Below are 14,247 nucleotides of genomic sequence, written 5' to 3'. Positions count from 1 at the left end.
CATAGCTGAGTGTGAGAGAAGGTCCTAGGTTACTATTATTATTTATTAAATTTATACACCACCCTTCATCCAAAGATCACAGGGGAGTTTGCAACGTAAAAACACAAAACACATAGCATAATAGCAGGAAACCAGACAAAAATGCCCACCTCAACAGACACATTTAAAAAGCCATAGATTGCTTAATCAGCCAAAGGCCTGGTTGAAGAGGAATGTTTTCGCCTGGGGCCTTAAAAGATATGTAATGAAGGCACCAGGCAAGTCTCCCTGGGGAGAGCATTCCACAAACAGGGTTCAATTTCAGCATCTCCAGGTGGAGCTGGGAAATAGCCCCCCCCCCCCAAGTTACAGTCCTTCTCTCTTGGCGCATGCAGAAGTTAGAACACAGTACCTTTGCTTGAGGATAAAGAGTCAGTGGTTTCTGGGGAGGAGAACTCTGCTGATCTTTCAAAGGGGGCAATATCTAATCCTGGCTTTTGACTGCTGTCAGCCGTTCCCTCTGGGCTCTCTGACCTTGGCAGATGGAAAAACAATGTATTAGTGCTTGAGGGAAAGGGCAAGCAATTGAATTAGAGGAAGCCCCACACTTTTTATGTCAGCATCTGCGCAAACACAGACACTTACATCGTTGAGCCTCATAACAACACAGGCAAGCCCCGGAGCTTTCTATCCACGGCACAAATAGTACGTCGGTAATTACTACTGCCAGTTCCTGAGGAATTCTGATTCTGACCACAGCATAGCCTGCCAGAAATAAACATGTTTTCCATTCAGTTGCGATGCATGCCGCTCCTTCTAAGAGCAAACTCGAGCAGTGACAACAAGTGTCAACAGGACTGGAGCGAAACTTGGGCCACGGAGCCGGGGTTGGGGGGAAGGAGGAGAGATCAGCATACATGGGGGAGCCCCAAAGGTGGTGGGAGTGCAAAATATCTACATCTTTCAAACAAACACCTAAGGAGCACTAAAAAAAAAAATTAAATTAAATTAAAAAATGCTACATTTTTATTTCTAAAAGGTGAAGCAGGCTTTCCCATGAGACCCAGAAATCTAGCTGTGGTATCTTCTACAGTCTGGAAATCTGTAGTCCACCTTCCATGACACATCGCGGACCAGTTTGAACAAGATGCAATAAGTTAGAGGGAAAGCTCATAAATAATGTCAGAAGAGTGAGCAGAAATTTCATCCACCACCCGCTTGTAATAAGGTACACCCCATTAATAAGCATTTTGACTAATGCAAGGACTTGCTGTTGTTGTTGTTACCTAGCTGGAGAAGTGGATGGTCCACTTTTATCTCTTCCTGGATGATCTTCAGGACCTGTTCATATAAACAGCATTATGATGGCACTTAGAATACTTAGAGAAACACAAAACATCTATCCTGACCTTTTCTGGGAAACCAAATGGTATTTTTAATATAGGCATCTTTTAAATGAATCCACACTAAAAATACATCAGTTTGCCTTATGCTGAAAATAGTACCATAATATCAAGGGATTTACTGGGGAGGTGGGCACATCTATTCTGTAATGAGAATTTAAGTCAACTGTTTTCTAGCGTGTGAAAAATTACACACTGATCTAAAAATCTTGCCCAGCCACCATTCCTATGCACTAAATAGCACAGCACAGCACAGGTTGTAAGGTAGAATTTATAGAGGGCAGGGCTTTTGCTGCAATACCAAATGAACGAGACTTTTCTAGCGTTCCCTGTGTGTGCATTGTTCTATGACAGAAAGGGGAGGTGTAAGCTCTGTAGGCCTTTGTACAGTCAAGGCAATGATGTGTGCAGAACAGTCCCTATTGGGCAACCAGCTGAGGCAAGAAATCCCTTGTTCCAAGCATCTGGGCTCATATCCACCTCCAAGGCTAAAACCAGTTTTGCCTGATCTGAAAGGCTGCTTCTGGTATGCAAAGAGTTGATCTGGATTTGAAGAGGCTGATCCGGAATCGCTGCCAGCCTGGAACTGTCTGAGCGCTTCCTTCTGCATCTGTCTCATACCTGCTCAACCAGCATAGCAGGGATACCGTGGCCCTTCCGGTGATGTTGGACTATAGGTGTTGTTGGACTACAAATTCCATCGTCCTGATCACCAGCCATGCTGGTTGGGGTTGATGGGAACCAGTGGCAGAGCTTCATGCCCTGGCACCATAGGGGCGGAGAGCAGGTGGGAGCAGGGCTGGCGCATGTCCCAGGGGCATGGCACACATCCTGGGGGTGGGGCATGCCACCTGCGGGGGCGTGGTGCCCAGTGCGGGCAGGAGGGCAGCCACCATGGCACCCCACCGGGATTGTGCTGCTGGGGGCAGTGCGCTTCCTCCGCACTCCTCTTCCTCCGCCAGTGATGGGAACCTTGGCAGACTTTGGGGTATCAAATTTCAGTGGCGCCTGACGCTAAAATTTGGCACCCCCACTCTGTGTCTCATGCTCCATTCTAAAGCATTGGTGTGGTACCTTCTGCTGCATGGCGCTCACAGGTGCCTGCACTGGTAAGGTAAAGGTAAAGGGACCCCTGACCATTAGGTCCAGTTGTGACCGACTCTGGGGTTGCAGCACTCATCTCACTTTATTGGCCGAGGGAGCCAACGTACAGCTTCCGGGTCATGTGGCCAGCATGGCTAAGCTGCTTCTGGCGAACCACAGCAGCGCACGGAAACGCCGTTTACCTTCCTGCCGGAGTGGTACCTATTTATCTACTTGCACTTTGACGTGCTTTCGAACTGCTAGGTTGGCAGGAACTGGGACTGAGCAACGGGAGCTCACCCCGCTGTGGGGATTCGAAACGCCAACCTTCTGATTGGCAAGTCCTAGGCTCTGTCGCCTGCACTGGTAGTGATACCCTAAAACCCAGTGGCCTCAGTGGCCATTGTACGCTAGGCATATCCCTTATCCACTCAACCGTTACTTGTTTGGCACAGGCATTAAGGAGACATCTAACTGCATTCAGCTGAATGTAGTTAGAAGCCACCATGTGATTTGGAACTGCATAATCAGGGATGATGTTGATGATGATGATGATTAAGCCACTGGTCACATTAATGTCCCAAAGAGACTCATGATACAACTACAAACATGAAAACAAAGAAAACAAATTAAAAACAAAACAAGTCCCATAACAACCACGGGAAGCTTTGGCAGCACACTAGTAACAAAACAACATCTTGGTCCATCAAAAGCTGGGCAGGGAGCGAAGCTAAGTCTTTATCTGGCACTTGAAAGATGTCAAAAACGGCGTTAGGCGGGCCTCACTGAGGAGAGCATTCCACCAATGGAAAGCCATAACTGAAAAGGCCCTTGCCCTTGCCACCACCCTCTGAGCCTTCCTCAGAGGAGGGACCTGGAGAAGGGCCTCAGAAGAAGATTTAAGGGTCCAGGTGGTTCACATTGGGAAGAGTCCCAGTCTTGGATTCCCAGTCTTCAGGTGGCGTCTAGTCCCTTCCAGGTGAATGCGGTTAGACCTTCTTGCTCAACATGCAAGGGAATGCCAGGCATGTGAGAACAACAAAGGTGGGTCTTGCGTGTGCACCCCTTGCCCTCTTTTAACCCCTGCATGCTTTGGAAAACACCTGGAGACAGCTCTAGTTGGATGAGCAATAGCACTAGGAAAGCAAGCGAACAGTAACTGGCTGGTGTGTATGTTTTGGCGTTTGATGGCAACCCTGCAGCAAGTTTGTGAGCCACAATGTAGTGACTTCCTTCCCTCTGCCTACTCCAGATGTTATGCTTTCTTAAAGCACTCCACAGCAGCAACAATACAATACCTGTGCCTATCTCTCTCCTCTCTACGGTCTCCTCTGGCTCCATCTCACTGTTGTAAAACTCTGAAACTGTCACAGCAATTTCAGATGCCCTATGTTAAAAATAAATGACACATTTAGCTCATGAAGATTGCCTCTGCAACGCTAAGGACCGATGCACACAGTAAAGTAATTTTATTTGAAATTGAGAGCCATTGAAGGATAATGGGAGCTGTAGTCCAGACTTCTGAGTAATAATGGACTTTAAAGTTAAATGGCAGCAAACCTTTTAGGCAATCAAGCTTGACCTCTTCATTTGCTACAGTAGAACCTTGGTTCTTGAACGGCTTAGTTGATGAACAAATCGGCTTCTGAACACCAAAAACCCAGAAGTGTTCCAGAAGTGTTTTCGAACCTTTTTCAGAAGCCGAACATCCGATGCAGCTGTTAGCTATTGTTTCTGGGGCGCCTAAGCCAATTGGAAGCTGTGCCTTGGTTTTCAAACGTTTTGGAAGTCAAATGGACTTCCGGAACACATTACGTTTGAGAACCAAGGTACCACTGTATTAAGTTTTTTATTTATAAATGTTTCAAAAAGCATACAGCCCAACTGTGGATGCAATAAAGGTAAAGGTGAAGGACCCCTGGCAGTTAAATAGTTTGTATCAAATACAATAAAGCCATTATTTAAATTAGCAATACATAATTATCCTCCATTCAGGATCCGATATTGTTTGCTCAACCTTTGATACCATCAAAAGCATTTCTGGAAGGGAAAATACCTACAGCAATATTATTAAGGCTGAATGCCCTGTGAATTCATACAACAAATCAACTTTGCATGGTGCCTGTAGCTTCCTGTCTGCAGGTTTCCCTTCCAGGGCGTTACTTGAAATGCCTCACTATTTATTTATAAAACTCTGTCAAGAAATACAGGGAAGCATGTGATGGAAAGCCTCAACTTCTGTCTGTGACAACAGACAAGTTATGAAAGTTTCAGGCCGGCAGCCTGAGGATAATCTAATCCCACAATGCATCACAGCTACGTGACTCCATCCTGCCATTACATTTTGTCAGTGTGAAATTCCACAGGCAGCACTTAACAAGGGTTGCCTTCCTTATGGAGGAAAGATTGCTGAAGACTTACAACCTTTTTGAAATAATGGGCTTCTCTGCAGCAGAAAGCAGGCTGAAGCAATCTGCAGCTAGTCCTAGAAGGACCAGCACACATGCTAAACCATGGGTAGGCAAACTAAGGCCCGGGTTCCGGATCCGGCGCAATCGCCTTCTAAATCCAACCCACGGATGGTCTGGGAATCAGCACACATAAGTAGAATGTGTGCTTTTATTTAAAATGCTTCTCTGGTTTATTCGTGGGGCATAGGAATTTGTTCATTCCCCCCCCCCCAACTATAGTCCGGCCCCCCACAAGGTCTGAGGGACAGTGGACTGGCCCCCTGCTGAAAAAGTTTGCTGACCCCTGTCTAACCAACATCAGGTCCTCTGACTTACTCAAACCAACTCTATTGTTAACACACACACACACCCTTCTATCAGCTCCACCCCAAATTGTGTGTGCCTGTGTGTCACCTTTTCAAATACATGGCCATCACATTCTAAGCATTCCATCAGGGCTCTCTGTACATCTCCCACAAAGGACACGCCCTTAGCTATTACCAAACAATTTGCCTGACAAAAGGCAATACCACTATGCAATTTGTAATTTAGCAAAGTGCCACTTTCCATGTTCCAGAATTCGGGAGAGAAGAGAAAATGGCTCAAAAATAAGCGAGACTCTTGCATCGCTGCCTGAAATGTTTAGCTCCCCAATACATAACTGCCTTGTTGGAGATCTTTACGTTCAGTGGCGTAGCATGGGGGGTGCAGGGGGGGCCGGCCGCACCGGGCGCAACATCTGGGGGTTAGGGTTAGGGGGCGCAAATCAACGGGTTAGTTGCCTTGCCCCGGGTGCTGACAACCCACGCTACGCCACTGTTTACGTTCATATAGCTAGACAACTCCGGGAAGACCCCCATAAGCATAAGCTTTCAGTCTACTTCATCCGATGCATGAAGTGTTATGTTCCCTTCCACACGTGGGTATGGGAGGGAGCCATGATAAGTTTGCTAGGTCTTTCAGGTTCCACAAGGCTCTTCAGTATTTTTGCTCCAAGAGCAAAAAAAAGACTACAGCTCTGGAATTTTTGACAATGGAAGCATGCTATAGGTCTGGAATCAGCCACCTTTTTTTCAGCTGAGGACTGTGTTGCTCTGGGGGACAATTTGTCAGAGGCTGCCTATTGACAGTGGGTGGAGCCACACCATCTTTCTCCCCACCCTCACCCTATGGGGTGTTGGGAGAGGGACAGTTCACTCTCACAAGAGGTAGTCTAAACTGATTGCTTGCAGAGGGGCACTAAAATTAGGATGAGGGCCACAGTCACTCAATTCTAGCGTAGATAACTATTCTTTTTCGTTTCACTCTAGAATTTTGTGATGACCAGCGTGTTGACACGCTTCGTTTTTAGCTGCTTCAGCAAATTTTCTATTGACAGACCCTTTTCCCATGCATTTGTATCAATCTTTTAACTTACTTACCTCCCTGATTGAACAGCTTCTGGGGGCAACTGTTCTCTTCCAATGACTTTGCTGTCTGCTTAACATAAACATATATAGGTAAATTGTTGGTATGCAATATAATCCTAATGACAGTTTCCAGTACGTGAATGTTTAAGGTCAACAGCTTTGCAGAAAATGGACCCCATTCCAGGTCATGGCTTACCGCTCCAATTGAATTCAGTAGTAATTAATTACAAATAAATCTGCAAAGGATCAGTTATCATTTTCGATTGGACTTAGAGTGCAATCAAATACATAATCTACTCAGAAATAAGTGCCACTTACTCCCATGCAAGGGTGTTTAGGTTTAAGGACTTCAGCTTTAATCATGACAGTCTGGTTGAATCTGGAAGTATTTCCTTTTATTGAACATTTCCATAGTAAATGAAAATGACATTAGTGGGAACAATATTTTAATAATGCATAGAAGCTATAAATATTAGATCTATCTCATTTCTGCAGGCCTCCACAACAGTTGCTGTATGTTCGTTGGGAAGGTGGAGGCACTATCTTAACCACTCTGCCAATTTTTCAATAAGGTTTAGTAGTAGTGGTTGTTTCTTTTAAAAAATTATAACAACCTGCCGGCACATATGGGAACGGCTGTAGCATAGTGATACAGCATCTGCTTTGCCCGCAGAAGGTTCCAGGTTCAACCTCTGGCATCTCCAGGTGCAACTGGGAAAAACACCTGTCTGAAATCCTGCAGGATTGCTGTCCATCAACATAATGACTGGCAGCAAGCAAGGCAACCCGGAGCAAAATGGACCAATGGTCAGACTCAGTACAGTGGTACCTCTGGTTGCGAACGGGATCCGTTCCAGAACCCCGTTTGCATCCTGAAGCAAACGCAACCCGCGTCTGCGCGTACGCGGGTCGCAATTCGCCGCTTCCGCGCATGTGCGTAACATCATTTTGAGCGTCTGCGCATGTGCAAGTGGCAAAACCTGGAAGTACCATGGAGTGTAACCTGAAAATGCTCAACCTGAAGCATATTTAACCCGAGGTATGACTGTATAAGACAGTTTCCAGTCTTCTTACTGCCCTCCCCGCTCCCTATTTTAAAATGACTTAAGCAACATTTCGATATTTTTTTAAAAATACAAGGATACTATGCTACTAACTCTTCTTCCCATCCTATTATATAATTATTATTTATTTGATTTACAAACACACCATGAAAACAGCTAAAAGCAGTTTTAAAAACAGTACAAGAAACAACTGTATTGTTTTAAAAGCTACGAGGCAGAGACCTTTTCTTTCTGCTGGAAAAGCTCCTCCATTTTCCATGTAGCAGAATTGCATAGGATGCCCAAAACTGTGGCATCTTGAGGAAGGCTTCTGACGTGGTGAGGAACTGACTCAGTGAGTTTCCTTTCACATTCTCTCCTTCCGTATGTACTTTTACACTTGGTGCCACCCGGTTCCCTAAGCCATATTATGGGTTGCATTCAAAACTTTTGCTCAGAGCACACCCACTCAAATGAATGGGCCAAAGTCAACTATGGCCATTAATTTCAATGGTCCTGCTCTGAGAAAAAGATAACTGACTACAACCCTATGCCTCTGTGGCTACTGGATACTGCACAAGGAAAGTAACACAAGGGACTTAAAGGACACTGGTGCAAACTGCCTTGAGTCTATTTGATGGGAGACGTTTATAAATATAACCAATGTACAAACTTGTGGTGTTTGTTTGTGTCTGTGCTTCACTCATGAAATTAGTCTCAGCTCCATCTTTGCAGAAGCTCCTTTGATCATAGCAGCCAACTCCTAGGGGCCAAGGGGTCTTTGCCCCCCAAAATATTTGGGGCCACCCCACCCCCCCGCAATGGATGCGCATCGCCATTCCAGTTGTGCCTGTGCACCGCTCACCTGCCCGCCCCCAATACAGTGCTAAAGTTGGCACTCCTGCCATTGATCCAGATGAAAGAAGGGGCACCGTGTCAGCCTTTTTCACCTGTTAGGATTGAGGCACAAGAAGGCAGCATGAGATTGGGGCGCTGCCTTGATGGGAGACACAACCGTCGCTTTAAAACGTGGCAGGACTAGTGGCAAGTAGTTCCGCTGCCTACCGGCCCAAGAGAGGGTGCCCAAATTTGCATCTTTTGAAAAGAGGTCCGTTTGAGAGCTGCTACTTCAGTGTAGTCCAGTTCCTGCACCCCGGACTCCACGGACGTCTCCTCTGCTCCACAGGGAATTCGGCTCCCGCACACCCTTCCCTCTTTAGCCCAAGCCTCTGCGGGGTGGGAGCATCGGTCTTTCTCGCTCCCCCGCCCCATCCTTTTTTATTTTTTATTTTTTAGCCCCCTCCCATGGCATCTACGCTCCAGAGCACTGCCTCTCTCGAGCAAGCACCTGGATCTTCTCGGGCTTCCTCGCCATCCTTCTCCGACTTCCCAGAAGCCCCGTCCATCATGCAAAGTGCAACCCAATCGCTTCCTTTGCAACCGCAACGGCGCCGGGGCCGCGGCCCCTTTAAGGCTCCAAGGGAGAAGCGGCGTTCTTCGCCCTCTATGACGCGCAGTGTTTTGCGTTCCAGTTGCCAGGGGGACTCCGGCGGGAACGGGGCGGGATCTGCGTCTCATTCTCACGTCTGTGCAGAATATTCCCCCGCTCTTTGCAGCCACGTTCAAGTTGTGTTTGTGTTTAGCTCGCCGTTCTCTACACCCGCATCTATTTCATTTCCAAGTCTTGGGACAAACACTTTTCAGACACAAAAAAACCACTATTTGGCTTTTATTATTACACTGGTACCTTGGGTTACATACGCTTCAGCTTACAGACTCCGCTAACCCAGAAATAGTTTGCTTCAGGATGAGAACAGAAATCGTGCTCCGGCGGCATGGCGGCAGCAGGAGGCCCCATTAGCTAAAGTGGTGCTTCAGTTTAAGAACAGTTTCAGGTTAAGAACGGACCTCCGGAACGAATTAAGTTCTTAACCTGAGGTAGCACTGTATTACATTTGCATCTCACTTTTCCTCCAAGGAGCGCGCATGGTTCTCCCCTTCCCCATTTGATCATCACAACAACCCTAAGAGGTAGATTAAGACTAAACCACTGAGCCTCTTGGGCTTGCTGATCGGAAGGTCGGTGGTTCAAATCTGTGCAACGGGGTGAGCTCTTGTTGCTCTGTCCCAGCTTCTGCCTACCTAACAGTTCGAAAGCACGCCAGTGCAACTAGATAAATAGGTACCGCTGCAGCAGGAAGGTAAACGGCGTTTCCGTGCGCTCTGGCACTCGTCACGGTCCTCCGTGCATTAGTAGCGGCTTAGTCATGCTGGCCACATGACCCGGAAAACTGTCTGTGGACAAACGCTGGCTCCCTCGGCCTGAAAGCGAGATGAGCGCCGTAACGCCACAGTCGCCTTGGATTGGACTTAACCGTCCAGGGGTCCTTTACCTTACCTGGATTAGCCCTGTGAACTTCCAGGCAGAGTGAGGATCTGACCTCAGGTCTTCCAGCTCCTAGGCCAACACCTCAGCCCCCCACCTCCCCCACACACTGAGGGCAGGGGTTATAGTATTGTGATCAACTCCCGCCCAGAAACCAATGTCCCCACTGTGGAAGGACGTGTGGATCCAGAATTGGCCTCCACACTCACTTACGGACTCATTGTTAAAACCGTGTTTATGGAAGACAATCTTACTCAGCTACAAGTGATCGCCAAAGAAGAAGAATAAGATTGTGGTAAACACATCACGGAACGGTAGTGGGTGTTTTTCCATCTACTTCAATTCTGTTGGCTCCTTTTCTTTTCTTTTTTTACATAAGGATAGAGTAATCACTGCCAGCAGACTACATCTTTCATTGCACCACAGCAGCCTCAGGGGATGCAAGGACATATATATATATATCTCCATTTTTTCCTTGTCTCTTCCCACACACCAAGTTAGAGCAGAAAGAATTCCGCGAAGGATCTATCTTTAGCAGTTAGTTCTCAAACTTTTCTTTCCCCACAGAGCACTTGAAAATATCTGGAGCTCTCAATAGATTACTTAACTTTTTGTTCTGCAAATCAAAGCGTGCCCATCACTCCTTTCTTAAAAACAACCTTTTCCCCTTCAGTGCCACTGCCAGCATCCTTGTCAAATACAGTGACATAGGGAAATCACCCCCTCACAAGCCTAGGCTTTTGAAAAGTCCCCCCCCCCCAAAAAAACTGGCACAATTTTAGGGAAAAAATACTTTCTTGTCCAGATTAAGCTTCAGTTTGTTCACCCTCGTCCAGTCCGTTACTGATGACAAACACCAGTTTAGAACAGAGACATTTTCCTTGGATTTGTGTGGAAAGGAGAAATAGAGCTGGGTGTTATCTGCATGACACTGGCAACACCCCAAAACTCTCGACAACCACTCCCACCTGTTTCATGTAAATGTTAAATAGCATGGGCCTTGGGGGACAGAACAGAACCCTAAGGTACCCGGCAGGCCAATGGCCAAGTCATTGCTCCCCTCCAGGAAGGAACAGAGCCACTGTCAAACAGGATCTCTTAAGTCCCATCCCAGCAAGGTGATTCAGAAGGATACCATGGCCGATTGTGTTGAAAGCCACTGAGAGGTCCTGCAGAACCAACAGGGGCGCACTGTCCCCCTGTCCAACTCCCAGATAAAGCCACAACTATATACCGGTAATTCATCAAAGCGGGGGAGGGGGAGAGAGACCATGTTACAGAACTTGCCAGACGCTTTAACAAGTTGTTTTCAAAATGTGCATGCATGTTAGCTACCAAAGCTGCAGAAACTTCACCATCTGAATGGAAAAATCAGTTTCTGTTCTATTCAGTGGACCAACATTTTCCTGCTAATTAGAGGCTGTTCGACTTGGAAACATTTCTAAAGTTTCCAAGCCGTTCTTTACTAAGCTGCAAAGTTTTTTGTTTTTGCTATACAAAGAAGAGAGTGTACTCGCAGTAACAAGATTAAGCATGTGAATAAAGGTAGGAAGATTGAAGGCGAAACATATATTATTATTATTATTATTATTATTACAGAATGAATGGTGTCAATCTACTTCTCCTAGGTCCAAAGAACCACCGGATTCAGCACACACCTGAGGAGTCGCAATGGAATAAAATAGGTGGTTGCAATTAAAAATAAATAAATTCAGGTTAGCAACTTCCATTGAGAAGGCTTGGTTGAATGGATAAGATGCACATGCTCGGGTTTCTTTGGAGATGATGTGGAAAAGGCTATTGTGACCTAGAAAACGAGAGGCCTATTGCAAAGGTTTTTATATTCTCCTAGAAAATGCTGACCATGAACAGAGCAGTGATACCAACCTTAATAAAATATGGGGGGTGCAGGTAAGCCCCACCCCTCATAATGGATCACAAGACACGGTGCATGCACACCATTTGAATGGTAATGAATGACCATCATTTTGGGGGGGGGGGAGAGGGGCTGGAACTTGTTTTTCCTCCTGACTTGGCCATTTTGGCTGGGGCTGATGGGAATTGGAGTCCAACATCATCTGTAGCCCCAGCCTTCGTTTGGCGAACAATTTGCTGCAACATCTCTCCCAACATTTTATTATGTGTCAGCATAAAAATTATCAATATTTCTTATTCTTATATTCACAAAGTTGGCAAAACTTAATAGACTGCCTGGGGTAGGGGGCTAAGTTGGGGGACTCTTTGCAATTGCGTTTATGCACTTCTTTAAAAATATGAATATTTTATAAAGTATAGTGATTCTCAAGGAAGAGAGCTTTTCCTGCCTTTTAAAAGAAACATTTTGCATTCTCAATATTTATGTAATCATATCAATACATTCACTTGATTCTTTCTTTGTTGCCTCTGAACGGTGCTAGGATTGAGATATTGCATGCAAATCTTTAGCCTGATACAGCATTAGTCATTTCCAGAATTCAGCGTTAAAAAGTCAGCAATAACATATGTTCAGATTCAATTTGTATGTAAAGAATTTTTTTGGCAATGTGTTTGTTAATGATGGGGCGACCCCCTTCCTCAGCCAGCCAGTCAGCTTTGTTCATAATACCATTTCCTGTTCTCAGTACGATCTGCTTGCTCAGACTGTCCTGGTCTGTGGACACTGCCCAGGAAGTTATTGGCGTTCTTTTCTCATGCCGTAGGATGTGCTCAGATATGTAAGTGAGGAACTCTACATGGGTATGTCCAGAAGGCGATATAATCCACAGACACCTCCATGTTCATCCTTCTGGACCCCTGAGCAGAGAGGAATACAAAAACACCATCCTAGGAAACGACAGCTGGAACCATTGCTGTGCTAGCAAGAGTCTGCTTTCAATATCCTGGTGAGATCACTTTCGGAATGTACAGTAGCTATTCTAGGGACACTTGTGTCATAATTTAAAGGTTCCCATGTCAACAGAGTTCTAGGAATCAAGGTCTTGCAATGCCAGCGATCCAGTAACTCTCCTCTTGGGAAATCTCTTCCTCTCGGGCACAGAGAGTGGTATATTAAAATGCAGGCCCTAAAAGGTCTCTTTCCCCCACCCTCACACCCAGCATGGGCATCAACGCTGCCATTTAATCTTGGCTCTTTGAATGGCGTGAACATTCTGAACAGTTCACAAGTGCAAACCACCTAAGTTTGTTAAGTATAGACATTCCGCTGCCCGGCAGAGCAGATGCTGAATACAGCCACTTACAAAATGCTCTGCAGACGACCCAGACTTACATTTTCGTGCAAAATTAGGCTTTGGTTGTTGGAGCCAATAGTCTCAAGTCACGGTCTGAACTTGGTTGGTGAATGTTAACGCGATGACGACAGGTTTAGAAATTGCATCGAGGCTGATGGTCAGAGCAGAGATGGACAAACGTGTAGATCCCAAGAAGCAGAGGAAAGGCATTGTTACACCATGTCCTTAAAGCCCTTTTCATAACAGAGCAAAGGTAAAGGTAAAGGGACCCCTGACCATTAGGTCCAGTCGTGACTGACTCTGGGGTTGCGGCGCTCATGTCGCTTTATTGGCTGAGGGAGCCGGCGTACAGCTTCCGGGTCATGTGGCCAGCATGACTAAGCCGCTTCTGGCGAACCAGAGCAGCGCACGGAAACGCCGTTTACCTTCCCGCCGGAGTGGTACCTATTTATCTACTTGCACTTTGACGTGCTTTCAAACTGCTAGGTTGGCAGGGAGCTCACCCCGTTGCGGGTATTCGAACCGCCGACCTTCTGATCGGCAAGTCCTAGGCTCCCACATCCCTTTCATAACAGAGTACCTTCTCCCAAAGCTTTCTACTCCACCAATGATGTACCAAAACGGTTGCATACTAGTGATTTGAAGCATTTTTCGGAGACACCGTAGCTCAGGGGCAGAGCACACACTCCACATTCCTATGAGCCTGGGTTTATCCCTGGTATCTCCAGTTTTAAAAGACTGAGTAGCAGAGATGGGGGAAATTCTCCTTTCGGCCTTGCAGAGCTGCTATCCGGGAAAGTACACGATACTGATTTAAATTAGCCAGTATTCTGACTCTAAGGCAGCACTGTATTTTCAGTAGACACACACAGATGAACGGGACTACAGAGGAATGGTTATCCACACCTTGCCCATCAAGGAAAGTCAGAACAAAATTTGTTCCTATAAAGCTGGAAATTTCAAGCAACTGCTGAGCAATTCATTCAAGGCTCGGGCCAAAACACCTGAAATTCCTTGCTTCCTCTGCTTGTCAGCCTGGATCTCTGAGCAAGCAGTGCTTACAAACATTTGCAGGTACTACTGCACTCAGTGCATCTAGTGACTACAGTTATTGTGGAAAGCAGAAAAGGTACAGGGCCCTATTCTAGGTTATTAGAGGAAACTCAATTAGTGTTGGGGGAGGGGATGGAAACTCACAGGCACCCATGGGAGGTGGAACAGTGCGCTGCCCAACACCCATGCGCTGTTCTGAGAAGCCATACAA

General features: G+C 46.3%; 1 protein-coding gene across 4 annotated transcripts in view; it reads right to left on the bottom strand.

Annotated features, from left to right (window-relative positions):
- Positions 1 to 8,857, bottom strand: part of ERICH6 (glutamate rich 6) — a 30,430-nt gene extending 21,573 nt beyond the window's left edge. For 2 of the 4 annotated variants that reach the window (XM_081007972.1, XM_081007973.1), the window contains exons 1-5: positions 8,716 to 8,857; positions 6,337 to 6,391; positions 3,764 to 3,852; positions 1,266 to 1,320; positions 392 to 513 (exon numbers count right to left, since the gene is read on the bottom strand). In XM_081007972.1, coding sequence (XP_080864098.1) covers positions 392 to 513; positions 1,266 to 1,320; positions 3,764 to 3,852; positions 6,337 to 6,391; positions 8,716 to 8,776 — 382 coding nt within the window. In that variant the 5' untranslated portion in view covers positions 8,777 to 8,857. Of the gene's footprint in view, positions 1 to 391; positions 514 to 624; positions 804 to 1,265; positions 1,321 to 3,763; positions 3,853 to 6,336; positions 6,392 to 8,715 lie in introns of those variants that run through there. The other 2 variants (XM_081007974.1, XM_081007975.1) reach the window with 2 other exon arrangements.
- Between the last annotated feature and the right edge of the window lie 5,390 nt (positions 8,858 to 14,247).

Source organism: Podarcis pityusensis (genome assembly GCF_964106645.2).
Source record: "Podarcis pityusensis genome assembly, chromosome: 5".
NCBI lineage: Eukaryota > Metazoa > Chordata > Lepidosauria > Squamata > Lacertidae > Podarcis > Podarcis pityusensis.
The sequence above is the reverse complement of the archived record's forward strand: the minus strand, read 5'-3'. Positions and strand labels throughout refer to the sequence as shown.